At 41.5% G+C, this 26,277-nt stretch overlaps 2 protein-coding genes and 1 long non-coding RNA gene across 5 annotated transcripts in view; 2 read left to right on the top strand and 1 right to left on the bottom strand.

The window, feature by feature from the left end:
- The window catches only part of LOC306940037 (nucleolar protein 14-like), a 33,040-nt gene extending 24,109 nt beyond the window's left edge, over positions 1-8,931 (top strand). Inside the window, exons 15-19 of the mRNA XM_079524951.1 lie at positions 1,617-1,782; positions 5,742-5,889; positions 7,609-7,727; positions 7,971-8,126; positions 8,549-8,931. Of these exons, the coding sequence (XP_079381077.1) occupies positions 1,617-1,782; positions 5,742-5,889; positions 7,609-7,727; positions 7,971-8,126; positions 8,549-8,648 (689 nt within the window). The 3' untranslated portion in view covers positions 8,649-8,931. The remainder of the gene's footprint in view (positions 1-1,616; positions 1,783-5,741; positions 5,890-7,608; positions 7,728-7,970; positions 8,127-8,548) is intronic.
- Positions 8,932-10,660: 1,729 nt separating this feature from the next.
- On the top strand, positions 10,661-11,590 carry LOC306940046. The gene is made up of 3 exons (XR_013791966.1): positions 10,661-10,804; positions 10,930-11,420; positions 11,461-11,590. It is a non-coding gene; the product is annotated as an uncharacterized lncRNA (long non-coding RNA).
- LOC306940044 (uncharacterized protein) lies at positions 11,139-26,272 on the bottom strand. Of its 3 annotated transcripts, none has more exons than XM_079524968.1 (6): positions 26,101-26,272; positions 25,360-25,514; positions 25,159-25,188; positions 21,592-21,734; positions 13,764-13,835; positions 11,139-11,944 (listed from the first exon to the last, which is right to left on the bottom strand). In XM_079524968.1, exons 2-6 carry the CDS (start codon positions 25,478-25,480, stop codon positions 11,930-11,932), a joined length of 381 nt encoding a protein of 126 aa, XP_079381094.1. In that variant the 5' UTR covers positions 25,481-25,514; positions 26,101-26,272; the 3' UTR covers positions 11,139-11,929. The 3 variants fall into 3 exon arrangements, with proteins under 3 accessions (XP_079381094.1, XP_079381093.1, XP_079381092.1); XM_079524967.1 differs by having other exon boundaries at positions 11,145-11,944; positions 25,360-25,570; XM_079524966.1 differs by lacking the exon at positions 26,101-26,272 and having other exon boundaries at positions 11,145-11,944; positions 25,360-25,895.
- Positions 26,273-26,277: the final 5 nt, after the last annotated feature.

The following is a 26,277-nucleotide window of genomic DNA, read 5'->3' as shown; positions in this document are numbered from 1 at the left end:
GTCATATATTATGATTTAGTAGGCATACACTTTAGCTGGTCAGTCAGTGTGTGCAGACTCAGAGAGAGAAGCAGCACTGCTCTGCTCATTAAATTGATATGACCTAGATATGTCATATGCGCATCTGATCAAGATAATTAGTTATTTGGCAACACCTGTGTGAAATACCAACGCTTTCATATAGCCTACTTTTAGAAGCTTTTTCTTTTTTTTGATGGCCATCTACAGGCCAGCCATGTGTACTGCATCTTTATCTTGAAAACGGAGCAGTTTACCGGTCTCGAGTGGACGTTGTACATAATTAACATAACCGCAATGTAGACGCAGTAAAGTTTTATATCGTTCACAAAACTTAGGCGGGGAACAGCCCGCGACGTCCTCGTGAAGGCAGCCCCTTACACACTAACAATGACAAGACCTCTATAGGTAGCTTACACACTAGAGATGACAGGACCTCTATAGGTAGCTTACACACTAACAATGACAAGACCTCTATAGGTAGCTTACACACTAACAATGACAGGACCTCTATAGGTAGCTTACACACTAACAATGACAGGACCTCTATAGGTAGCTTACACACTATAGATGCGCAGATGCCCGCAGTTTGGGTGGACTTGGGTCATAATAATTAATGTATTGGGTAAGGGTGAGTGAAATAATGCGGCAAATATTAATGACATCTAGTGTACCTATATTATAGCTTTTAAACAGCGCAAAGTCTCTGCGTGCATTTGTGGTAGGCTATATATTTTTTTTTCAGCCGGCACGAATTAGCCTCCTACTACACATGCAATGTGTCGGTGGGGTCCTTCCAGGCAAACGACAACAGTGCGTGGCTGACGTGGGAGTAAGAGAGCACCACTGATATGTTATTCAGAAAACTGTCAGGATTTAGAAGACATTTTGTAGAATCGGGTCTTAAAGGGACATTTCACTGCTGGAAGAAACTGCAGTCACTCGACGTTAATAGTATTTCTAATAGATAACAGTAGCACAATTTGAATTTTGCACCCTATGGCCAGAAAGTGTGCTAGTGTTTGACTGGATTGCTGAATTTCTACAATGCACATAATGCTTTAGTGCACTTCCCTCCTTGTGGAGAGGGGGGAGGCTGCATGGAGATGTGACTTTGTAGTCCAGGAAGGAAGTGAGACCACATTTTCATGACAGGTTTTTGGTCATGAACATGGCGTCATGATTTTTTTTTAAAAACGTATTACACACATAAAACCCCCAGGAAAGTCCTATACTGTACATCATTCAAATAAGCTCTGGTTACAAAAGGGGTGAAGTGGCCCTTTAATGGGTTTATATGGAGATGAGAGGTTTCTGTCCGACTGCAACGAGTGTTGCGTCAGTTGTGTTTCAGGTTCTTCAGTGGTGTTACCTACCGTTCAGGCTGAAATGCAAGGTGTTGGTGGTGTTTCAGGTTCTTCAGTGGTGTTACCTACCGTTCAGGCTGAAATGCAAGGTGTTGTTGGTGTTTCAGGTTCTTCAGTGGTGTTACCTACCGTTCAGGCTGAAATGCAAGGTGTTGGGTGGTGTTTCAGGTTCTTCAGTGGTGTTACCTACCGTTCAGGCTGAAATGCAAGGTGTTGTTGGTGGTGTTTCAGGTTCTTCGGTGGTGCCACCGTTCAGGCCGTCCCGTTCAGGGAGGTCCAGTGAGCTTCTGGTGTTGTCAGACCCGCTGTCCTGTCACAGCTGGACCAAGAGCCAGATGTCGCTGTCGGCTGTGCAACATCTGGACTTCCAGAACGACACACACAGAGACCATCACAGGTAACACTTTTATTTTGTTGTGGGTGCTGAGGGCGTGTTCTCTTCTCCGGTTGCAAAAATTGCGGGATAAAAAATGTAATTAAAAAAGAAAAAATCTAATATCACCAATACATTCATTAAAGTAGGCCAGGGGTTCTCAACGTTTTTGGCCGGGGACCCCCGGAAATGCTTTGGCAATGTCTCGGGACCCCCGCCCCGCCCCCTCCCGACCCCCAATATAAATTGACTGCTACAATAACCTTAAACCATTTTGGGCGGGAACCCCTTTTGGTGTTTTAAGCATTGTTATAATTTAGCTATTGAAAAATAGCAGATCTACAAGCTCATAGCGCGCCACCGAGTGGCGCGCTACGAGCTTGTAGGTCTGCTATTTTTGAAAAATCGTGAAAATAAAAAAACCCTTTTTTTTAAAAAAAATAAATAATTTGGGGACCCCCTAAAATAATTTGGCGACCCCCCGAGGGGTCGCGACCCACGGGTTGAGAACCCCTGAAGTAGGCGGGGAGCAGTGTGCTACTTCAATGATTGCCACCTCTGTAAATGGATTGAAGACATACTGTAGCTATGCCTTCACTGTCATTCCTTGTACAAGCCAAGTACATTATGTACAAACTAAATGTGTGTGTGCTGTTGTGACGGAGCAGCCAGCATGCTTTCACACGACAGCTGGTGTGTGTGGGCACGGTTCTAGCGTCACATACACACACGACACAACTCGGGTTATAAACAGGCCTCAGCCAATCACGTGCGTAGGGCTGTCTGTCAGAACTTACCATCATGATTTAGTTCTTGATGATTAATTGTCATACAAGTCATTGCGATTGACAATTTAATTGTGTTGACATTTTGGACCATATCATATTTCTAGGCAAAAAACAAAAATGACCGACATATTGAACCATTTAAAATCACACCCGTGTGAAGTGAGGGGCGCTCTTATCGTCGTACATTATCATGACGTAACATGTTTATTTGCTGTCCACATATGACGTAAATTCTCCATTCATTGTCAATAGGAATTTAATCTTTGTGTAGAACAAAAATAGCCGATTTGCTCGTCCACATATGACGTCAATTCTCTGTTCATTGTCAATGGGTTTGTGTAAGACAAAAATCTACACTAATACTGTAGCTCAATATAGGAGGGGCTAGTGCCTTTCAGAAATAGATGTATTGTGGAAATGGCCGATCTACAAGCTCACAACGTTGTGAATGTATGAAACATTTTAAACATTGAAACGATTATGATGATGACTAAATAATGGTGACAGGCCTACACTTATGTAGTGATTGCAACGATGCTGGAAGATATCTAAATGGTCGACCTGTTTTCAGTAAGCTTTGTCAAACTACTATCAAACCTCAAAGGGAATATCACCTGGCCAGTTGTCCAGCCTACTACTATAATATTACAAGTAAGACGTGCGAACGCGGGAAGCGAACGCAGCTCGTAAATTGCAAAAACAACAATTAGAATAAATTACGTAATTTTTTAAGGTTTTTTTTTAAGTTCTCTTTTGTTTGTGTTTTTTAAGATTTTTTTTAAGTTAAGTTTTTCCTTTTAAAGTTTTTCCTTTTTAAGATTTTTTGTTAAGTTTTGTGTGTGTGTGTGTGTGTGTGTGTGTGTGTGTGTGTGTGTGTGCGTGCATGTGTGTTTTTGTGTGTGATACAGCTGCGCCCTCTGGTGGTGGGCGGGTGGTGTTACAGCATGACACACACAGACTGTGACAGACACACAGACATGATCTGCTGGGTCTCATAGTAAATGCTCACTGCGTTCGCAATCACTGTTGAGTGGAAACCTTGCATGTCCAAAAGAAAAACACAAGCTGACATAATGATGGAGATACTGGTTTCGGCCTGACAGCAACGATATGCATCTGTATCACTCGGCAGCAGAAAGTGAAGGTTCTGCTTTTACACGGACCAGTGGATTCATCTCTAAAGAGTGTAGGGCAGATTCACCAGGGGTGCAGCCGTAGAGGCAAATATCACAAAACAAGTCGACTGTGAAGCTGCTGGAAAAGTTTACAGTAAGACAGTCAAAACTCTCCATGAATATGAATTGAAAGTAAGGCGAAAGGTATAATGGATGTGTAAATCGTTGGGTTGTATACAGATTCAACTTTATTGTCACATTACAAGTTTACTCGTGTAAAAAGCAAAAGAGGGTGAAATTCTTTGTTGTACAAGCTTCCCACAATTTGCCTTGTCTCCCTTTTCTTGAAATTGCAAACACGTCAAACGTCAGATACCGGTATCTTAACACATTGAGAGCCCACGCAAAACTGCCCAAAATCACTTTCACCTAGAAAATCCATTCACATTTTTTATAATTCACTGTGGAGACACATGCTTTTTACTTTGAAATGTTTTATAGTTTCTGAGTTATTTAATTTAAACGCCAAATGCATTCTCAATGGCGAAAACACAAACTTTGGCACCACGTGTAAAAAAAAAAAAAGTGTTTTGATTTTTCTGATTTTTTTTTTTAATACAAAAAAAATAAATATATATATATATATATATATATATATATATATATATATAATTTTTTTTCAAAGACGTCCACAGACGTTTTGGGCACAAAATGTGTTAACTCTTAGCCTGCCGCCATTAATTAATCCCTCGATTGCGTATTGCCATGGTTTAATCACGCGTGACACTTACTTTGAAGAGCCAAATATCCGTATCGCATTTTACTATGAAACCATTCCGTGTGTGTTGACGAAGCTGGTGCTCGTTCTCTCGGTCGGTGGTGGAAAAAGTGGACCGCGAGTATCACAGCGCCTGCTACAGGCCGTTGAAAACGCTTGTCTGGGACAAAGCGTCCTCTGCAATGTCGCTTCTGTGAGATAAAGCCGTCTGAAAACAGAGCCGGCAATGTTAGTGGATGCGCGCGCATTTTCAAAATGGCCGCGCCCATTGTGTCAGAAGCATAACAAAGCTAACGGACGGTAGATTTCGATACGATCGTATTAAAACATGCATTAATGAATACATCGCTGTTAAAACGGCTTTTCCGTTTGTGGCAGGCTACAAGATTCTACGTGTTAATATTCCTATGTTCCTGGCGGGTAAACGATTAATACTTGGTCCTGTGGTCGGCTGAGTATGTATGGTATGCCGTATGTAGGCCTGTCCTCGGTGGTCCCTAATTGACTGTTGATGGTGACGTAATTATTGGTTGTTGATGGTGACGTAGCTAGGGTACGTTTCGTCTTTACTTTTTATATTTTGTACCCGGTGCGTAGGCCATTTACGGCCTACTTGTGTGCATGGCACAAGTTGGCAGCTCGATAGAGTGCATTTCTAGTTAACTCTGTTGTTAATCCATTGAGACCTGGAACGCATCCATGTCACGTTAGCGTTTAACCACATTAACCATTAACCCATTTTGGGGCGGGAACCCCTTTTGGTGTTTTAAACATTATGTTATAATTTAGCTATTGGAAAATAGCAGATCTACAAGCTCATAGCGCGCCACTGGCGCGCTATGAGCTTGTAGGTCTGCTATTTTTGAAAAATCGTTAAAATGTGCCTCAAATCTTTCCGAAAATTGTCATGATTTAGAAAACTTTTTTTTTTTAATTTCGACGTCAGGCCTGAATGGGTTAACTCTGTTGTTAATGTTCATGTTCAATAGTGACCACAGGCGCTCCCATCCTTGCCATAGCTACCAACTACATCCTGTCTTAACTCGTTGGACGTTTTCTGTCGCCGTACCGACAGAATCATTCAAATGTCTTCTATGATTTTAAGTCACAACTCAAATTGCACAGCCGTCCCAACTGAAATGACATCATGCTCAACGCACAGGATACAAACATGTTTTATTTTGGTCTCAACATTTCAGAATACCCAAGAGGAACATTATTGTTTTTTTTTATTTAATTTGGGAAATGTCTGATGCTTGAGACGGTAATTAAACCTAAAACGTTGTTATTGCCTCTCTGCAGATTGACTTGTCTCTCCACCTGCCTGGACCTAGTGAAGCGCTCCTGCCTGCTCTACGAAGACCTGCTTTCATTTACACACATCTTCCAGACCATCGGAACTCTACTTTCAAAACATCTTCCTGTCAAAACATACCCGACAGTTTTACAGGTCGGTGCAATAGTCTCAGGAGGAATGACGAGACGGGGCATTGTTAAAAGCTGAAACGACTGTCACCTAATATGGTACCATTTCTGTCTACTCGTTCCATGTCTCATAGGAGGGCTGTCTACAGGGGTTATCAATGTGTCCGTACACGGCAAGACTTGTCGTTATTATTTCGATCATAAGACCAATTACTAAATGTCAGTCTCCAGGTTTTCTTCAGAATATGTATGATAGTGATTTATGACACTAGGGGGCCTGTTTCATGCAAGCGCGCTGCCGTTCACTTCCTTGTTTGCGGCTCCAAAAGAATGGCTCGTAACTCCTAATCTAGGGAGCTCTCCATGGTTTTGACCAAAAGGACAATGTTCTGTCTTCATTTCTGACTTCAGCATGCCTCTCGTTTGGAATATTAACGCTTCTAGAGAGACTTTAGAGCAGGGGTGGGCAACTGGCGGCCCGGGGGCCACATGAGGCCCCCACCTTCACTTAATGCGGCCCTCAGGTTAATGTCAGAATTCTGATATAATATTGGTTTCAGCTGATTACAATTCCACAACATGACCCGCTTTAATTACTTCAGTCTAAATTAGTAGCTCAATGCTTCAACACAAGTATAATTAAAGGCATTTGAAATGAAAAATATTAATTTTCAGGATTCTGATTAAAAAAAATAGCAAAAATTCAAGATTTCAATTCGAATATAGCAAAAATAGCCGATCTACAAGCTCAAAACGTGTCGCAGCGTTTTGAGCTTGTAGATCGGCTATTTTTGCGACGACCGTAATATATGGCCCTAGGGAGTGAGTGTTGAAATATAGTAAAAAAAAAAAATCTGATCTGAGGACGGCTGCTGCCGAAGTGCGTTTAAAGCCTTCTCAATAAAAATTATAATAGAATTTGCATCTGAGCCAGTCTTGCATCTTTTATAGTAGCCATTGTTATTTGTAATACAATAATAAACATCTGCCTAGTGCCTACGGATGATGTCCCTGGTGGGCAGATGTCTGAACTGTCCACAGTCCGAGTAGACAGAAATGGTACTGTTGCGAAGGCTCTCAAATGGATCTCCATATATGGGGATAAAAGGCCGTCACTTGGATCTCCACATATGAGGATGATTTATGGCCCATATGTGGAGATAATGGAAATATCCAATGCTGACATCAGATTAATATGGGAACCCCATATAGGGATATACACGTGTGTCATCGTCATATGCGATTGGATAGCATTGTCATTATGACACACATATAACTAAAAAGTATAAAAGGATTACAGTCAGAGACTTAAGGTGGCAGAATATCTTCTAATATCTTTGGCCTGAGTCAGTTGGATAGGACGGAATATCTGGCCAATCAAATTATAGAGCTTTTCATTGGAGGTTTCCATATCCCGGTTAAGTTCGTATCGAACACCACTGTAATGGGTCCTAACTAAATAACCAGCATTAGTCGAGCTATTTTTCAGGTACCATCTTGTCATGAGCAGCATTCATTATTAGTGAGGACAAATTCTATGAAGATATGGTTGAAATAGGGTGACGTGGTCCTTATGACTAACTGTGCGTTGTTATATTATCACACTCTACCATACGGATTGGTTCAAATCTATTTTGGAATACTTCTTTTAATTGAATTCCATTGTACAATGGCGTCGCCATGCCACGCTTTGTGAGCTTGTAGATCGGTTATTCTTGTTGACGATGCCGTTCTTGTGTCCCAGGAGCTTACCCAGGAGATCTTAGAAAGCATCAGTGGAGCTCCCAGCATGATCAGACCTCTGGTGTTTGAGAAGAAGAAACCCATTCCAATGAGGATGTTCACGCCAAAGATCGTGGAAATGTAAGCAGACCAGAGTCCTACTTCTGAAGCTCATTGAACTGAACTAGACCTGTGTTTTCCATCCTTTTCCTGGATCAGGGCCCACTTGAATATCTCCCTAAGGGTTCCACGTTAGCCTGGAAACCAGTGATACACTCTGGCCATGCTAGGCTAGGGCTGCGTGCATTTTCAGAGTTTATTTGAATGATGATCATTTTCCACGGGTGGCCATTTTAAAACTCTTCTGCTTGTTTTCATCAACAGTTTGGATTACGGGAAGAAGAAAGGCAGCAACCGAGAGGAGAGGGAGCGAGAGAAGCTGAAGCACAAGTACAAGAAGGAGTTCAAGGGAGCTCTGAGAGAGGTCCGGAAGGACTCGCGCTTCCTCGCCCGAGAGAAACTCAACGAGATCATGAGCAGGTGTGAATTAAATTCAATACCGCAATCTGGAAGGAGAGACAAAGATCTTAACACCACTTTCAGCCTGGCGTCCCTATTTTGGGCATGTCATTATTAGTGAAAGTTTAAAAGAATTTAAGTTAAACGCCCAATGCATTCCCAATGGCAATAGCACAAACGTTGGCATGCTACTAGTCCTACATACTTACACCTAGAAACCCCATTCAAACCTATTTAGGTTCATCTTACGGTTTGCCTGAAAAGGAATCTTTGAAATGAACAAGCTCACAACATGGTGTGAAGTGTGTAGTTTTTTTTCTTTGTTTGTGCCCGCAAAGCGTGTGGTTCTTTGTACAATGTATAAACCATTTCTACACAAACGAGACTGTCGCAAGATTTTTTTTTACCTATTTAAAATCATTTTGTTTGGTTTTGTGTCTCAGGGATGTGGAGAGGAAGAGGAAGGTGAAGGAGCTGTTTGGCAGTCTGGCCACTCAGGAGGGAGAGTGGAAAGCTCTGAAGAGGAAGAAGAAACAAAGGTGAAAGCTGCTTTACGGACCGTCAGGTTGACGTCCATCAGACTGTGCAGACGTTTTGTTTGCAGATGCAACCGGAGCTGTTGAGACCTGTTAACCTTTTGTATAGACAGAAGACAACTTTCCTGCCTATAACATTCAACGTATCTATGCAGGATTTGTTTTTGTTTTTCTTCTTCCAGCGTGGACATGTTTTTGTGTCTGCAAATAGGAACATGTTGTTAAATGATATTCCACCTGCTTTCAATCGGATGCCTTGGGCACTTTTAATAAAGTGATCAGATTTTGAATTTCTGGTGGTTCAAAAACAAAAAGCGGCATCGGGATCATTTTGATGCTCTACCAAACAATATCAATGGATTATAAACAGAAGTATTATATTCATTAAAATGAGTACAAATGTTCTATATTCAAATATATTTGCTTGTGAAGGGACAGGATGTACACAGCTAAATATAAGGGACTAATACATTACTGTCGGCGTTTTGCTTACATGAAAGCCCTTTGCTTACACAGCCGACCAATCTACAACATGGGGATTAGATCAGGGGTTCTCAACGTTTTTGGCCGGGGACCCCCGGAAATGCTTTGGCAATGTCTCGGGACCCCCGCCCCGCCCCCTCCCGCCTCCCGAAATTGACTGCTACAATAACCTTAAACCATTTTGGGCGGGAACCCCTTTTGGTGTTTTAAGCATTGTTATAATTTAGCTATTGAAAAATAGCAGATCTACAAGCTCATAGCGCGCCACCGAGTGGCGCGCTACGAGCTTGTAGATCTGCTATTTTTGAAAAATCGTGAAAATAACATTTAAAAAAAAAATGGGGACCCCCTAAAATAATTTGGCGACCCCCCCCGAGGGGTCGCGACCCACGGGTTGAGAACCCCTGGATTAGAGAACAGAGAGGTGTTCAACTATAGATAGGTACAGGAGACAAACATTGTATAGCCTAGGTTTGCATTACATAAGTTATAGAATTATCTCTGATCAATAAGAAATATAAATTGTATTAACCAAACAATATCAACACCCAAAATCCAAATCTGATACTCTCGGATGGGGATGAAAAGTTTTAAACTGTTGGGCCCTAGGTGATTAATTGCCTGTCACGGGTTGGATTTCCAACCAATTGGATATGCCAATTTATACAGTACATGCAACTTGACATTGTTTTTTTTCTTGTCTATATTTTATTCAACATTTAACAAGTCAAAGTAAACTCATGTCACAGCAGTTGTGCATTTCATTTGAATGGTTTGGTTACATCTTCTCTTTTTAAAATTCCATTACATCATCTGTTCTCTCAGCAAACTGATAACATACGAAAAACAAACATTAATAACTTCCAGTATATTCAACCTCAAAAACGGACAGTATCCACACAAAAATAGAGTATGCAATTATTTCCATTTCAAGAGATTAGTTTACGCTGTTCGTTTATATAGACACTTAGGTGCTGTTTAGAGGGAATATTGTGGTATACAGTATTTATATATTAATATTTACGTCAAAGCCACAGGGTTGACAGAACACTCATATGCACACTCACATGCTCACAAATGGAGCGCGCGCACACACCTACGTACACACCCGCACAAACCTGCCTCTCCAGGGGTCAATTGGAGGCAGTCGGCGTCAAAGGAGTCTGAAACCTAAAGCTGATTGTAAAGTTGTCCATTTTCAGGTTAAAACATGTCTGGCTGTGTAAGGCTGACCTAGTGACTTTATAGTACACCATAATGACCTAGTGACTTTATAGTACACCATAATGACCTAGTGACTTTATAGTACACCATAATGACCTAGTGACTTTATAGTACACCATAATGACCTAGTGACTTTATAGTACACCATAATGACCTAGTGACTTTATAGTACACCATAATGACCTAGTGATTTTATAGTACACCATAATGACCTAGTGACTTTATAGTACACCATAATGACCTAGTGACTTTATAGTACACCATAATGACCTAGTGATTTTATAGTACACCATAATGACCTAGTGACTTTATAGTACACCATAATGACCTAGTGACTTTATAGTACACCATAATGACCTAGTGACTTTATAGTACACCATAATGACCTAGTGACTTTATAGTACACCATAATGACCTAGTGACTTTATAGTACACCATAATGACCTAGTGACTTTAGTACAGTACACCATAATGACCTAGTGACTATAGTACACCATAATGACCTAGTGACTTTATAGTACACCATAATGCAAAAGCAACACAGCTGCTTGTCAGCCTGCCATGTTTTAACCCTTCTGTAGCTTTTAACCACTTAAGCCCTGTTTTATAGTAGTGTATGTAATGTATGCATTACAGTGTCGCGCAAACAAAGTACAAGCCGACAACACATTGCTATGCAATCTGAGCTTGTAGATTGTCTCTTTGCTATTTTCTAACATTTTTGTGCATGTACTGTACATGTTTTTCTTTTTTGAAATTCAAATTGTTAAACTAATGATGTGCCCAAAATAGGGATGCCAGGTTGCAAGTGGTTAAACTGTAGTACGGGATAACAAACAGTTGTCCCACAATGATGACACTTTGGCAGACATTTGTGTTGTCTAGTTACCTTGCCATGATGCAAGACCAAATATTGGCCTTCCATCATGATATTTTGCTCTGTTGCGCTGTTAATATTCACAAAAGGAATTGTCTCATTGATTTGCGTTGCACTATGAAACTCAATGTCACTTAATTGTAACTCACGAAGCAGACTTTTTTTTCTCCATACCGGATTTTGTGGCGTTATATTGTCAGGAATCTGCTTTGTTTGCATTCATGTGCTAAAAGAGAGGCTTTGAGACCCGTGTCACTGCAATTTAACTCTATAAGTAGTAGCCTATTTATTCGTTTTTAATTTAAACAGAGTAAGATAATGACGCCAGTCACATCATGGCAAGGTAACTGTGCTTTAACAGAGGTGGCAAATTACTTCCATCCCATCTCACAGGTGACGACTTGCAGCTGCACTCGCACAGATGAACACACACACACACACACACACACACACACGTACGTACGGACGTACGTACGGACATACATACATACATACATAGGTGTACATCATACATAGGAAAACATACAATAAATGTCCCCACCCGTAATGCGTGCACTCATGCACACACACACACACACACAGTAAACATCCTCGGACAGAGCAGAGAATCCGTACAGGACCACAACGAGGCACAACAGGACTTGGCAGAGTGACATGGAATGTTCGGATCGTTGATTTGTGATGTTGAGTGATGTTTACCATCATTAGTCCTCAGACTCCTGGTGGTGGGGTGGGGAGATGGAGGGAGGGGGGGAAATAATTATTCCATTATAAAACATTGTGGGTAGTCAATCATTTACATACATTTAAATGCATAGTTTAATCCATTGAGACCTGGAACGCATCCATGTCACGTTAGCGTTTAATCACATTAACCATTAACCCATTTTGGGGCGGGAACCCGTTTTGGTGTTTTAAACATTGTTATAATTTAGCTATTGAAAAATAGCAGATCTACAAGCTCATAGCGCGCCACCGAGTGGCGCGCTATGAACTTGTAGGTCTGCTATTTTTGAAAAATCGTTAAAATGTGCCTCAAATCTTTCCGAAAATTGTCATGATTTAGAAAACTTTTTTAAAATTTCGACGTCAGGCCTGAATGGGTTAAGACATGAGTCTGATAATGTGATTCTAAAATTGTCTTCCAAATCCTAACAGTTTTCTGAAAAATGTATGTTGCTATATCAGTGGTTCTCAAACTTCTTCACGTCAAGGACCCCCAAAATTATATGTATTTGGTCGGCGACCCCCATCTCAAAATACTCCTACAGGACAGTGAGATTGTCTCACACCTGTGAACACAGAAGAGGTGGAGTAACTAACGTGTGTATAAGATCATGATGGTATCATTTCTGTAAGACAATCTTAACTCGATGAGGGACCAGAGGGACTGAAACATCAGTGTTTGAATAGATGTTGCTGAGTAAGAGCAGTGTGCAGGAGCTTTCGGTAACCCTTTCTTTTACAGTACAGTAATAACCATGAAATTACATGGTAATTACATGGTTATTACTGTACTGTAAAAAAGGGTTACCGAGCTTTCTTCATTTATGGTCATTTGATACTGCTTATGAGCTAAGTGGAAGCATGGATATATATAGATATATATATATATATTTGTTTTAAAACACTTTGGTAGACATTTGTGTTGTCTAGTTACCTTGCCATGATGCAAGACCAAATATTGGCCTTGCATCATGATATTTTGCTCTGTTGAGCTGTTAATATTCACAAAAGGAATTGTCTCCTCATTGATTTGCGTTGCACTATGAAACTGCTCTCAATGTCACTTAATTGTAACTCATGAAGCAGACTTTTTTCCCATATCGGATTTTGTGGCGTTATATTGTCAGGAATCTGCTTTGTTTGCTTTGAGACCTGTGTCACTGCAATTTAACTTAATAAGTAGTAGCCTATTTAGTCGTTTTTAATCGGCGGAACAACGAAGTAAGATGTGTGTGCAAGTAATCGATAGGATAATCGCTAAGAAAATAATCAATAGTTGTGGCCCTAATTAGCACTGCAGTTGGTGACCCTTAGTCCTGATTCCCAGTAGCTGCAAAGAACTCTTCTATTTTTAATATCTGGAATCTAGAGTTGCAATACCAACCCTTGACACAGTATTTATTGACTATTTATTGTACTTTAGCTCATACCATGTCTACGGTGTAATAAGCCTAAGAGTTGCTTGCGGCTAGGTCTGTCTTCCCAGTGGCCTATATATCAGCCATATTTTATTTATGTTAATTATGCAGCTGAAGTGTAGCCACTTTCAACCTGCCATCACCAAAGTGGGTATATGTCAGGCTCTACTATCAATCAGCAGTAACTTGTAGGCTACAGAGGAGGATTTGGGAAGCAGACTTGGATAGCAATATCAATTGAAGACTTGTGAAAGTGTGATACAAAAAGCATCTTTATCCTTCAAATGACCTCGTTCCATTTTTCACACAGTTGTGTTAAATCTTATTCAAAATGTAATCGTTCTAATTTCACAAGGCGTTTTCTAAGTTTACCAGTAGCATTACTAGGTCTTACCAACATAGCATCAGTGTTGTCAGCATCTACCGGTGACTCCACAGCATTCTGCACAGCTGTAGGGTCCTCATCCTGAAATAACACAACATTGAATGTAAAGAATGCAGAGAATTCACCCTACCTTATTTTAACCTTGTAATCCTTTTTTCTTTGTAAATTAATGTTTCTTTGTCACTTATGTGCTTCGTCACATAAGTAGCAAAAATACCCGTCTTGTGCGTGTAGATCGGCCATTTTTGCTACTTTTGAATTTCAAACCTGAAAATATTTTTCTTTTACATAATGAGCCTCCCACCCAACAGCAAGATATAGAATGTGATGAAAAACGTTACTTTTCAGGAAAGGGAACTTTTTGCAGAAATGGTTAAACAGTGAAAGTTGAAATATGGAGATATGACGACCGCGACAATTATATATACTGTATTTTCAGACCACAAAACTACATTTCAGGCTGCTGAGTCACAGCCTTCAAATCAGGTTTCAAGTTGTCTCCATACTGTATGGTCATCCACAGATGATAATAGCCGATCTGAGCTTGTAGATCTGCTGTTATCACCACGTTTGTGCGACACTCTGTAGTATGATGAAGTACAAGGCATTCAATAACAATGTTCAGATATGGATACATGAGGTTTGTGCCCGACAGCAACGACATAAAGTTCAGTATACTCTACGGACACATTGAATGGCACCGGCAGTCTCTTCATAATATCATCGTTAAGTAACGTAACGGTGATCATTTTTGCTGAGAAAGAGATGGGAAATGAAGAGTTAATGAAGGAGAGAGTGACGATGTCGCCTCTCCTCTACCACCCAGCTGAGTGGAGAGGCCTTGATTACTACACCCTTGCCATTGGACTGACCTTCCCTAATGAGACACAGGTTGAAAGTGTGTGTGTGTGTGTGTGTGTGTGTGTGTGTGTGTGTGTGTGTGTGTGTGTGTGTGTGTGTGTGTGTGTGTGTGTGTGTGTGTGTGTGTGTGTGTGTGTGTGTGTGTGTGATCAGCTGACGCACACAACATCCTCCTGCTGCTCCATTTAACACCACCCGTTGTGCCTCCATCTGTTCACACAGTATAGCCAGAGACATTAGCTCAGGTACAGTTCACTATACAGATGACACACGCACGCACACACACACGTATTGTTAATAACTGCCTGTCCTTTCTGCCACAAAACGTGTTTGTGGTGAAAGTTGTATCAAATTAAGAGCCAGTCAAAACCGAAATATCGACCATAATCACGTGGCCTGTCACGTCTGAATATGTATGAGCAGTACGAGTGTTACGTAAGAGCAAAATGGCCACCATGTGAATGTGGTAAGTTATTGTGAAGCAATAATTCACCTACGGTACATCTACTCTGATAATACATGTTAAATCACTTAACCCTGATTTAAAGAAAGATGGGGCATATGATATGGATCATCCACACAGCACATTGATATTTATATATAACTAGACTTATATTGTTGTCTCCACCAGGCCGAAGGCATGGGGAGAGAGTATGTTTTGCACTCCGTCCGTCCGTCCGTCCGTCCGTCCGTCCGTCTGTGTGTCCGTCTGTGAACAGCTAATCTCCGCCACTGTTAACCCGGTCGATGCCACATTTTGCACACACACTCCCTGGATGCCAACGATGAACCTCTGCCCCAAAATTTCCAGAACTGCCTGTTATAGCGCCACCAGGAGGCCGCTTTGTGCAAAACAAGTTTTTGGACAGTACACCTACAGATTTTGTCCAAACATCACGCAAATTGGTACACAGTCTCTCTAGAGCCATTCAACCAAACGGGTCTTTCAGATTTCCCAGACTCCATCCTGATTGGCTAAGATTGGCTTCCAAAGTTCGCAGGAGTGTTCAGTTTCAAACAAAATGCTGCAAATCATGAACACATCGTGTGATTTCCGTGAAATTGCGCACGCACATTCCCACTCGGCCGAGGAAGAAATGCCACGTGAACATTTTCAACTCAGCCTCATGGTGGCGCTATAACTGGCCGAAAAGTGTTTTTACCTCTAACTGCACGGATCTGTGGATAACTTTGTATGCCAACTCCCTAGAGGCCAAGGAAAAACCTTTGCCTGGAATTTTTCACATCTGCTCTTTATAGCGCCACCAGGAGGCCGACATATGTAAAACACATTTTCTAATATTACTCCTTCAGATGTTATCCAAATTGCACGCAAATCGGTACACATGCTCTCCATAGTCATGTAATCCACCTTCATTGCCTACGATTGGCTTCTAAACTTTTCAGGAGTAGCCCGCTTGGTACCCGTTTTGTACAAATCGCCACAACTACTCAACGCAGCGTCCGATTTCGGTGAAACTGTGCATGCATATTCCCACTAGGCTGAGGAAAAAATGCCACTTGACAGTTTTCAAATCAGCCTCATGGTGGCGCCAACAGGCCAAGCTGTGTCTCTCTCTCTCACACACACACACACACACACACACACACACACACACACACACACACACACACACACACACACACACACACACACACACACACACACACACACACACACACACACACACACACACACACACAAAACATGATTATATTACTCCTAAACATTTTGCCAAACATCACACACACTCCTATCCTCCTGGTGGAGACCTGTGCCCAGAAGGGCACTTTTTCTAGTTTTAAAAATCGTTCTATGGGAATGGACGGCTGACAGACCCTATTTTAGGGCCCTATTTTCGCCGGTGCCTTACCCCTTACCCGTTGGCTTTTTTCTCCCCCGATTTTAACCCTATCCAACCCATTTTTTTCACCCAGTGTCAATTATGTAATCTTGTAATCCTGGGCGATACACTCCCTCTGCCAACCTGGGGAGAGCAACGGACTGACCTCATGCTTCCTTCCATGCATTTGCTGTGGGAGGAATGACAAGAACTGTGTAGTGTCTTGTAAGTAACCACATGTATCTATCCATTTGAAATGGATTGCAGTTTTGACCAGATGAAGAGCCTTGGCTCGAAACGTCGTCAATAAATGTATCTTTTGGAGCATATGAGTGTGCGGGTTCCCTCTCTTTTCATATGTCATTTTTCGAACCCAGCACCTCCACAAAGTGATGTGCGTATTTTACTATAGTTTCTGCCTTGCAATTTGCAGATAACATCCAAATTATGTCAAGTCACCACTTGATTTGATTGATTATTAGAAAGACTATTCAAACTTTCACCTATAATAACATGCTCCATGTAATGTAGGGAACTCCACAGGTTGAATGTGGCTAAGCAGCTTCTCCTGAGAAGCTGCTGGTTTCCCCACAGAATGTCTTATGACTCCCACGAGTCCCACAGCCTCTGCAGCCAGCGGAGCCTCCAGCTGTCATTCTGGATGTTTTCAGACTCTCTCACTGGCTGTTCTGCTCTTTCATCCATCCCTGAACACCGTCTGCTGTCTGCCCGATTGGTTGATGAAAGGACCGCGTGCATGAAATGCAGCTGGGTTGATTGATTTAGCCGAATCGGTGCCAGCAGCGTCCAGCTGCAGGTGAGTGAGTGATGCTGAGTAGCCTGTGCATCTGTCTCACAACAAAACAACGCGCGTACGGTGTCAACCGCCCGGCTTCATTTTCAAATGCGATCACAATGAACGGCTTGACGTCGTGGCTGAAACGCTTGAGACTGCCAGTCAAATTCAAGCGCTCTGCTGCCGTCTATCCATACCATAGAGTATATAAAAGGATAGAGACTGAACTGGCGCGAAGCTCCGCCCCCCCAGCTATTCATGTCAGTGGAAGTTGCTCAGTGGCGTTTTGAAGCACCCGGAAGACTGCCGGAAGTCCCTCCTCCGGACCTCAAATTTGAGGTCCGGAGTGACGTTGGAGTGATGGTCCTACGTCACGACACAATGTTAAAGCCCAGCTGCACGGGGTTTCCCGGTCATGAATCCACGGGTCCGCCTGTAGTCCCTCCTCCTACCACTAGGGCCCAGAGCTTCAACGTTGAATAGCCTCACTGGCCCCTTGATCCATACATACAATTTAGGCATTTAGCAGACGCACTTATCCAGAGACAACAAGCAAGGTAAAATAGGGCTTAAAGTGTTTAATGATCGAGGCTAATCTATTTTAAGTTGTATTTCAACTTGGGGACAGATAATTCATCTAAATGTCACCTAAACTACAAAGCCACTATAGAAGATAAAATGTCCAATTGGATGATAATTAGAAACGCCACTATCCGATTCAAATTAAATCGGATGCTTAGGGAGCTTCGGTAGCAATAAGGTGGGAAAGCATCGGGAAACAAAACATGCTGATTGCTTCATTATACAGTAAGCTAATGTTCAAATATGTTTTGTTAAAATGCCTTTGACTGCCGGCAGCATGAAGTGTGTCCCTGAGGTCCCAAAATCATTTAACGATTTCCTTCAATATTAGTTTTCACAAATCTGTGCGTGTGTTCGTGTGCGCGCGTGTGTGTGCACAGATCCCCCAGCGTTCTGTCTCTAATTAAGGGACAGCAGGATGAGAATCATGACTAACACCTTGAGGCTTCATACACACATAAAGGACAAATGTTCTGTGCTCTGCCTGTGTTGATTGTCCCCCTCCCCCAATCGAACAAGTGTTGTGACCATGTGACTTCCATTGGAAAAGCATCGGGGTGGGCCGGGTGGCCATGAAAAACAGGCAGAGCACAGAACATTTGTTCTTTATGTGTGTAAGAAGCCATACAAAACACTAACGTGTTCCACTCGCCCTGCAGGGACGTGCAGTATTTTATTGGCTTATCTGTCAGGTGGAAACATTGTATTGTAATTAAAAATATAATAACATTTTAATCCATTGAGACCTGGAACGCATCCATGTCACGTTAGCGTTTAACCACATTAACCATTAACCCATTTTGGGGCGGGAACCCCTTTTGGTGTTTTAAACATTATGTTATAATTTAGCTATTGAAAAATAGCAGATCTACAAGCTCATAGCGCGCCACCGAGTGGCGCGCTATGAACTTGTAGGTCTGCTATTTTTGAAAAATCGTTAAAATGTGCCTCAAATCTTTCCGAAAATTGTCATGATTTAGAAAACTTTTTTTTTTTTAAATTTAGACGTCAGGCCTGAATGGGTTAAAATGGTGAAAACAGCAGCGATCTAGAAGCTCATACTAGATCAGGTATTTTCACAACCTGTGCGATATTCTTGTATAATGAAGTAGGGCATTAATTACGATAAAACATAATTGAAACATGGAGAAACAAGGTTTCTGCCCAATGCTTTTGTACTATTCAAGAGGTTATGACAGACAGGGAAATCTCACTAGAATTAATTGTTCCATTATAAACTATACCTTATTAATCCAGAGATAGATATCTTTAAATGCAAAGGGGGAGTGGCAGACAATACACTTATTAACTATTGTTTGATGTGGTATGAATGTTAAGAAAGGGAAAAAAGTCATTCCTGCTGTATGTCTTTGGTAATAGTGAAAGATAAAAACATAAGCATGGTATAATAAACTTCCACATTTTATTTGGTTAACTAACTATGACTCAAACCTGCTGGCTTTTTATTTAAAATAAATACTTGAAATGTATCTCATCTAGAAGAAAAAAAGGTTTGTATCTGTCCCCCCAACAATAGACCAATCACAGCTCAAGTCTCTATGTGCATGATGTCACACAACAGAATCACATCCCACAATAAACAAACACACAGAAATAAATGTTGAGGTGAAAGGCAATATGGTCCTAGCCTGGCTAATAAGCCAGACTAATATCACACAACACTGTCGCGGTATATCAGTCTGGGCTGGCTCCACTTGGATTTCATTTCCCGGGGGGCGGGTTCAAACATTTTCTCTTTGACGCAATTGGTCAGAGCTACTGTCAGTCAAAAGTCTCAAGCATTGAACGTCACTGTACCAAAGCCCGCCCATATTGCATACCGTGTCCCGATTGGTCCGACCTGTTCTCGATTGTAGGAAAGAGGCGTGCTACTGAGCCTCGCCAGACCGAAATCCGCTGGTAGGCAACTTTTTTTTGCCAACGGCTGATTCGGTCTGGTTTATTAACCAGGCTAATATGGTCCCAGTGTTGGAAATGGGACCATAGCTGAAAATACAGTATACTGCAAGTATGTAAAAACTCATCAGCCAATCTCTTAGTTACAACATTAGTTTTTATGGTGCACTTTTGTATTTTAAACCTACTTTAGGAGACAGACCGTCATCATACCAGTCAACATGTCCACAAGCTGCCAATTTATCAATGCAGCGCACACAGTTGAGTATCTCTATTCTGAATCTTCACCATACTGTATTGATTATACAGCCCCTCGCATCAATATGTATATTCAGCCATCCAGTATCCGCCTCCTGCCGCACGGGGAAGGCAGTGGTCAGTCTGGTTTCAGTCTGCTAAAGATTAATGAAAATACATCTAAATGTTAAAGTAAAAAGTTTTTTGTTAAAAAATCTGATAGGCTACCTGGTCTTTTCTAACTAAAAGAGACAGCCAGACTCAGAATGTTAGCAAACGGAAGGATCAAGGGAATTGCACAGGCAGTAAAAAAAAACCAAAAGGAGAATGATAAACTGAATCTGTGGTTATGGTAGACTCTGACTGGCAGTGGCCAGCCTGACAGATGAGAAATGTAGCACAGCCAATAACGCGAAAACAGGCTTTTATATGGAAAGGAGAATGGCACATAAGAAATGTGAGAGAGGAAGCACAGACTAGACTCAAGGTCAGGGGGCCATTTTGACATGCTGATGTGTGGTGGCTGGCAGTCACTGTCAAAATGGGGGGCTGGAAACTATCTTCTGTGTTCATGTAACCCAGCGATTCTCAACCTGTGGCCCGGGGCCCACTGGTGGGCCCTGAGGATACTGCAAGTAGGCACCCAAATAATTGGCAAAACACTAATGATAATGTAACATTAATGAAAAAAATAAGTAATATCACTTTTTTTCTTTAAAACGTTGAAAGAAGAACATGATCGATTGATTGATCCAGCTGCCTAATCCAGAGAAGACTGAAACCTGAAATACTTCCGTCATACAGTCTGGAGCACGGAAGCTCTGGCCATACAGTCTGGAGCACGGAAGCTCTGGCCATACAGTCTGGAGCACGGAAGCTCTGGTCATACAGTCTGGAGCACGGAAGCTCTGGCCATACAGTCTGGAGCACGGAAGCTCTGGCCATACAGTCTGGAGCACGGAAGCTCTGGTCATACAGTCTGGAGCACGGAAGCTCTGGTTATACAGTCTGGAGCACGGAAGCTCTGGTCATGAGCAAGCGATAAAGCGGAAGTGAAGCCTCCTTCGTTTACAGTTGTGCAAATTTATCCTAATACAAATCGAAATCATCTTAGTAGAAATGGAAGATTTTTAAAATACAATTTTCATGAACCGAAATGGCAGCTTCCTTGCTCGGATTTCAGGAGGTGTAGTTCCAGACTAAAGTATTTAGCATTTGGAGATTGTGGAATAGTTATTGTTGTTGCTACGCGAGACTAATAGAACATATGTTATGGCAGGATTTCTCTATACAATTATTGATGTTTGTCTTGTCGTAGTGTTGTAAACGCTACTACCATCAGTGCATTGTGTTTTCCATTTGGGACCTCTCCTCTGTGCTCTCACTTTGGAAAGGCAGAGCGACAGATACACATAGAACATACAACAGACGTTTAAGCCCTATGGATACATATTGATACGAGGTGTGTGTGTGTGTGTGTGTGTGTGTGTGTGTGTGTGTGTGTGTGTGTGTGTGTGTGTGTGTGTGTGTGTGTGTGTGTGTGTGTGTGTGTGTGTGTGTGTGTATATATATATACACACTAGTATACAAGGCATCTCACTTGTTTTGCTGGATCTTTCTTGACCAATCCTGTGGCAGCAACAATATTCCCTGCCCCCTCCACAGTCTTCTGGGCCACCGCGGTAACCCCGGTAACCATTGCCCCGCCCACCTGGGACACACCTGATACCGTTTTACCTGCAACTGGAGGAGAGGAGAGAGGAAAAGAGAGGAGAGCAGGGAATGAGGAAGAGGAGACAAGATAAGAATGAATGTACATCAAAGTACTTTGTCGCTGGCTTTCAGTTATGTGTGTTGAATGTAACTACAGCATTGATCACTATAGAATGTCCTACAACTAGGTTCTGTTCCAGAATGGTAGCTGAACATATCTTTGACGTAAACCTGACTTAAATCTGACTTTGATTGAGTCCAATGTGGCATATCCCAACATATTCCCACTCTCAAGTCATACCATCTTGACGAGTTGGGGAAATATCTGACGATGTGTCAGCTGTTTCACGCAAGTTGTGAATTTCAAAAGAGACAATCAGTGTGCTTCCTTTTTAAAAACCCATTGAACAATCTCAACTGCACATGATTACCACCACATAGGCTACATAACAAATCAATATCTTAGCTACAGCATGTAATGGAAATAAAATATACAAACTTGATTTGTCAATATGCCGATATGCTCCGCAAATCAGTGGCGTGCACAGACATTTAGAGGGGCAGGTGCTCAAGTTAAAAAAGGGCACCTTGTGCAGCGCGTGGAACCGGCCGGTTGCCTTAATCTATTTTGGACGGGGAACCCCTTTTGGTGTTAGCATTATGTTATGCTTTAGCTATTGAAAAATAGCAGATCTACAAGCTCATAGCGCGCCACCGAGTGGCGCGCTACGAGCTTGTAGGTCTGCTATTTTTGAAAAATCAAAAGAAAAAAAGAAAAAAAAAAATTTTTTTCTTTTTTTCAAAAGGGCACATTGCCAAAAGGGCAGGGGGTGCTCTAGCACCCCCTAGTGTCTATCTGTGCACGCCACTGCCGCAAATTAATGCTATATAAAAGAAGCTGTCAACAACAAAAATGCGATGCAGAGGGTTTATAAGTGTGTGACTGCAAAACGACGAGTGACATAATATGAGGCTTCAGGATGTTATTGAGATCATTCGCCTTGAACAAACATTGATGTTTGGTCATCCCAAACATCAATGCATTGAAAGGGAGTATAAGGGACACAATCACATTTGATCAGGGCATTAACTGCTCCAGTTTGTACCAATGCTCTTTAATGGATGAGTTAACCCATTCAGGCCTGACGTCGAAATTTAAAAAAAAAAGTTTTCTAAATCATGACAATTTTCGGAAAGATTTGAGGCACATTTTAACGATTTTTCAAAAATAGCAGACCTACAAGTTCATAGCGCGCCACTCGGTGGCGCGCTATGAGCTTGTAGATCTGCTATTTTTCAATAGCTAAATTATAACAATGTTTAAAACACCAAAACGGGTTCCTGCCCCAAAATGGGTTAATGGTTAATGTGGTTAAACGCTAACGTGACATGGATGCGTTCCAGGTCTCAATGGATTAAGTGAAATATACAAACCAAAATAATTATATACAACCTGTGGACATTGCTTTCTTTTGCATGCGTACAACTACAAGCCTTAGGTGCATCAGTGGGTTTTGTTGACTATTGTTGAAATGTTTAGAGTCGAGCGTATTAGCATTTAAAAACGCTAATACACTGGAAATGTTATGGTGGTGAATTTCCGTTAGCGGGATGGATAATCATGAATATCGGCACCATGAAAAAGCTGTAGACCTGACCTACTCCACTAACAATGTTCATTCTGAGACGGTCTACTCTATAGGGCCAGTAGGATCATTCTTACACCTCTACCAGCACAACTAAAGATGAAAAAGTGAACATGCTGACATTTTTGTCACTTCAATCTATCTTCAACAGGAACAAGGCTTGGCGTGTCGCACTCTCTGTCACAAGGGTAGCAGTACTGTTTGATGACAGAAAAGTGACAGTGTTGTTGCCATTAAAAGAACACCACAAATCAGCCACGGTGCCAGTTGTATATATATATATATATATATATATATATATTTAACCCATTCAGGCCTGACGTCGAAATAAAAAAAAGATTGTTTTCTAAATCATGACAATTTTCTGAAAGATTTGAGGCACATTTTAACGATTTTTCAAAAATAGCAGACCTACAAGTTCATAGCGCGCCACTCGGTGGCGCGCTATGAGCTTGTAGATCTGCTATTTTTCAATAGCTAAAGTTTAATGTAAGGCTTAAAACACCAAAAGGGGTTCCCGCCCAAAATGGGTTTAAAGCTATAATATGACACACATGCGTCCTCAGGTCTAAATGGGTTAAGAGCAGAATCACACAATGTTGCTACTTATCCCTTTATTTATCCAGAGACCTTATGATTTATTACTCACTTATTTAAGAAGAATGTATTATGATTTCATAAAACTAGTCATTCATTTACAACACAACTAAATTAACTATAATCAGGTTGAAAGGTAGATTTTTGTTTTACTAATGTATTTTGCTTCTCACATTGTGATTAGTCTGAATCTGTTTGTTTTTCACTAAAACAGATTTCACAAAATGTGTCCTGTGATACAAAAATCACACCCGTGTGAACTGAGTGGTGTAAGGTCTTATATAGACTGATCAGCTGTGGTCTGACGTAATGTCTGACGTAATGAAATCACACCCGTGTGAACTGGGTGACCATAGCAACCATGCTCATTTTTTGGTACGAACAGACAGACAGACAAACTAACAAAGCCAGTTGTAGGAGTGGTTTACACCACTCAAAAAAAATCAGTTCTATATTGTGATGTTTAAGCATATTTTGATGATTATCTGAATTGTATCGTGAATCGCAATTATTTTGGCCAGGATAACCATGATATAACATTTTCATTTTAATATAGACAATAATAGATAAGTTGCGCTGTTGATGGCCCCTTTCTATTAATGAATGGCTTGAGACTTTGTTCAGGCTTATACCTTGCCCATATTTGGACTCATACATCATAGATACGTCAGAGATGGAGATTGAAGCTGTGTCGATATGGATCCTGAGATTCACATGCTTCCATTTTTGAGGGGCGCTAGTCCCCCTATGCCCAGCTTTGTGTGTTTGTGTGTACCCCATAGTGATGATTTGGTTGGCTGAGCACAGAATGTGATGTATGATGATAAGAGCGCCCCTCACTTCACATTTATTTCTCTATGATTGTCATGTCATGTGTCATATATGGTTCCCACCCACAGAAGGAAGTAGGAGGCGGATAGGGAGGGACATAGTGAAATCATTCCCTCTAACCACTTTACAGATCTCAGTCAAAACATTTAACATTCAATCTGACATATGCCTACTATTTATTATATGTAGTCTATGACACAGCATTCCAGTAGAAATCTGTAGAAAGCTCAGATGTTGAATGTTCTATAGCCTATAGTTATTAAGGTTATATATATAACATAACCATGACTGTCTTGCCTATACAGTACAAGGGGCAATACATATTTAGGCATAGTTTCACACAATTAGTCTAGACTTTCAAAAAATATATTAATTCTTACCTGTAGTGACTCCATCCTTTGTTTTGGTGCCTGTCGAAAGATGCAAATGAAGCATATTAACCAAATTGAAAGCCCACAGACAATCTACAACGATCGCCTCAAGCCCATTTGTAACTCTTAGAGCTTACAAATGGAAATGTGTAAGCAAATGTGTAAGCAAATTTGTGAACTCCCAGAGTTGCATTAGATTAGGCTACCCACCGACAAAGATGACCCCATCTTTGGTCATCCCGGCGGCTCCAGTCACCCCCTGCTTGGTCTTCTCTGCCACTGCACAGACCCCGTCCTTGGCTTTTGAGAAACCCTTCATTAACGCGTCCATGGCACTGCTGGCAGGTTTTCCTTTCTTCTCTTGACTACCAAATGATATGGTCACAGTCACAGAACAGTCAGTCAGAGCACACAGGCACAGCTGGTTGGATAAGAAAGAAAGAAATTTAAAAACAGACACTATAGTAGTTCTTCTTTGGGCTTCTGAAGCACCGCCGTCTCTCTCTTTATTTGTTGAAACGTGTGACAATACGAGGCTATAGACGCTTCTTCTTCTTTTCCTTTGCTGCCACCGCCCTATATTTCCAGTCTGACAGGTAGAGCGAGAAGATAGAATCAAATATTTTTGTCTAGTATTTCCTGCTGGCTGACCGAAATTCCACCTGTAAGAATTCATTGTGGCTGAATTCCAGCCTTCGTGGACGGTACAGAAACTCATTAAACAATAGCTAATTATCCTGTTGGAATAGACAACCACTTTGGCAGAAACGAAACGAGTGTTTGTGTGACGGCCTACATCATGAGCGTTAATAGGCAATTAGGCTAATTCGAGTCCGGTGTGTGTGTGTCGCTGTCAAATTAACGTCAGACCATAAATACCCTCGACAGGAGAAAGAGAGAGAGAGAGGTGGAGGGACCTTAACACAACACGAATGATAATCTTCCACGCACCTGTTTGATCCTGTTGACTTGAACGTGATTTCTATCTTCAGAGGATTGAGGATGTGGATACAAAAAGGGGGGAGATTCTTTCAGCCCTTCGAAGTCTACAACTCGTAGCTACACAACACACACGCACAACCGAAGAGGAAGACTAGACTCTACAGGTTGAAACCGACACGACACGTA

This window comes from Electrona antarctica (genome assembly GCF_951216825.1).
Source record: "Electrona antarctica genome assembly, chromosome: 16".
Lineage (NCBI taxonomy): Eukaryota > Metazoa > Chordata > Actinopteri > Myctophiformes > Myctophidae > Electrona > Electrona antarctica.
The sequence above is the reverse complement of the archived record's forward strand: the minus strand, read 5'-3'. Positions and strand labels throughout refer to the sequence as shown.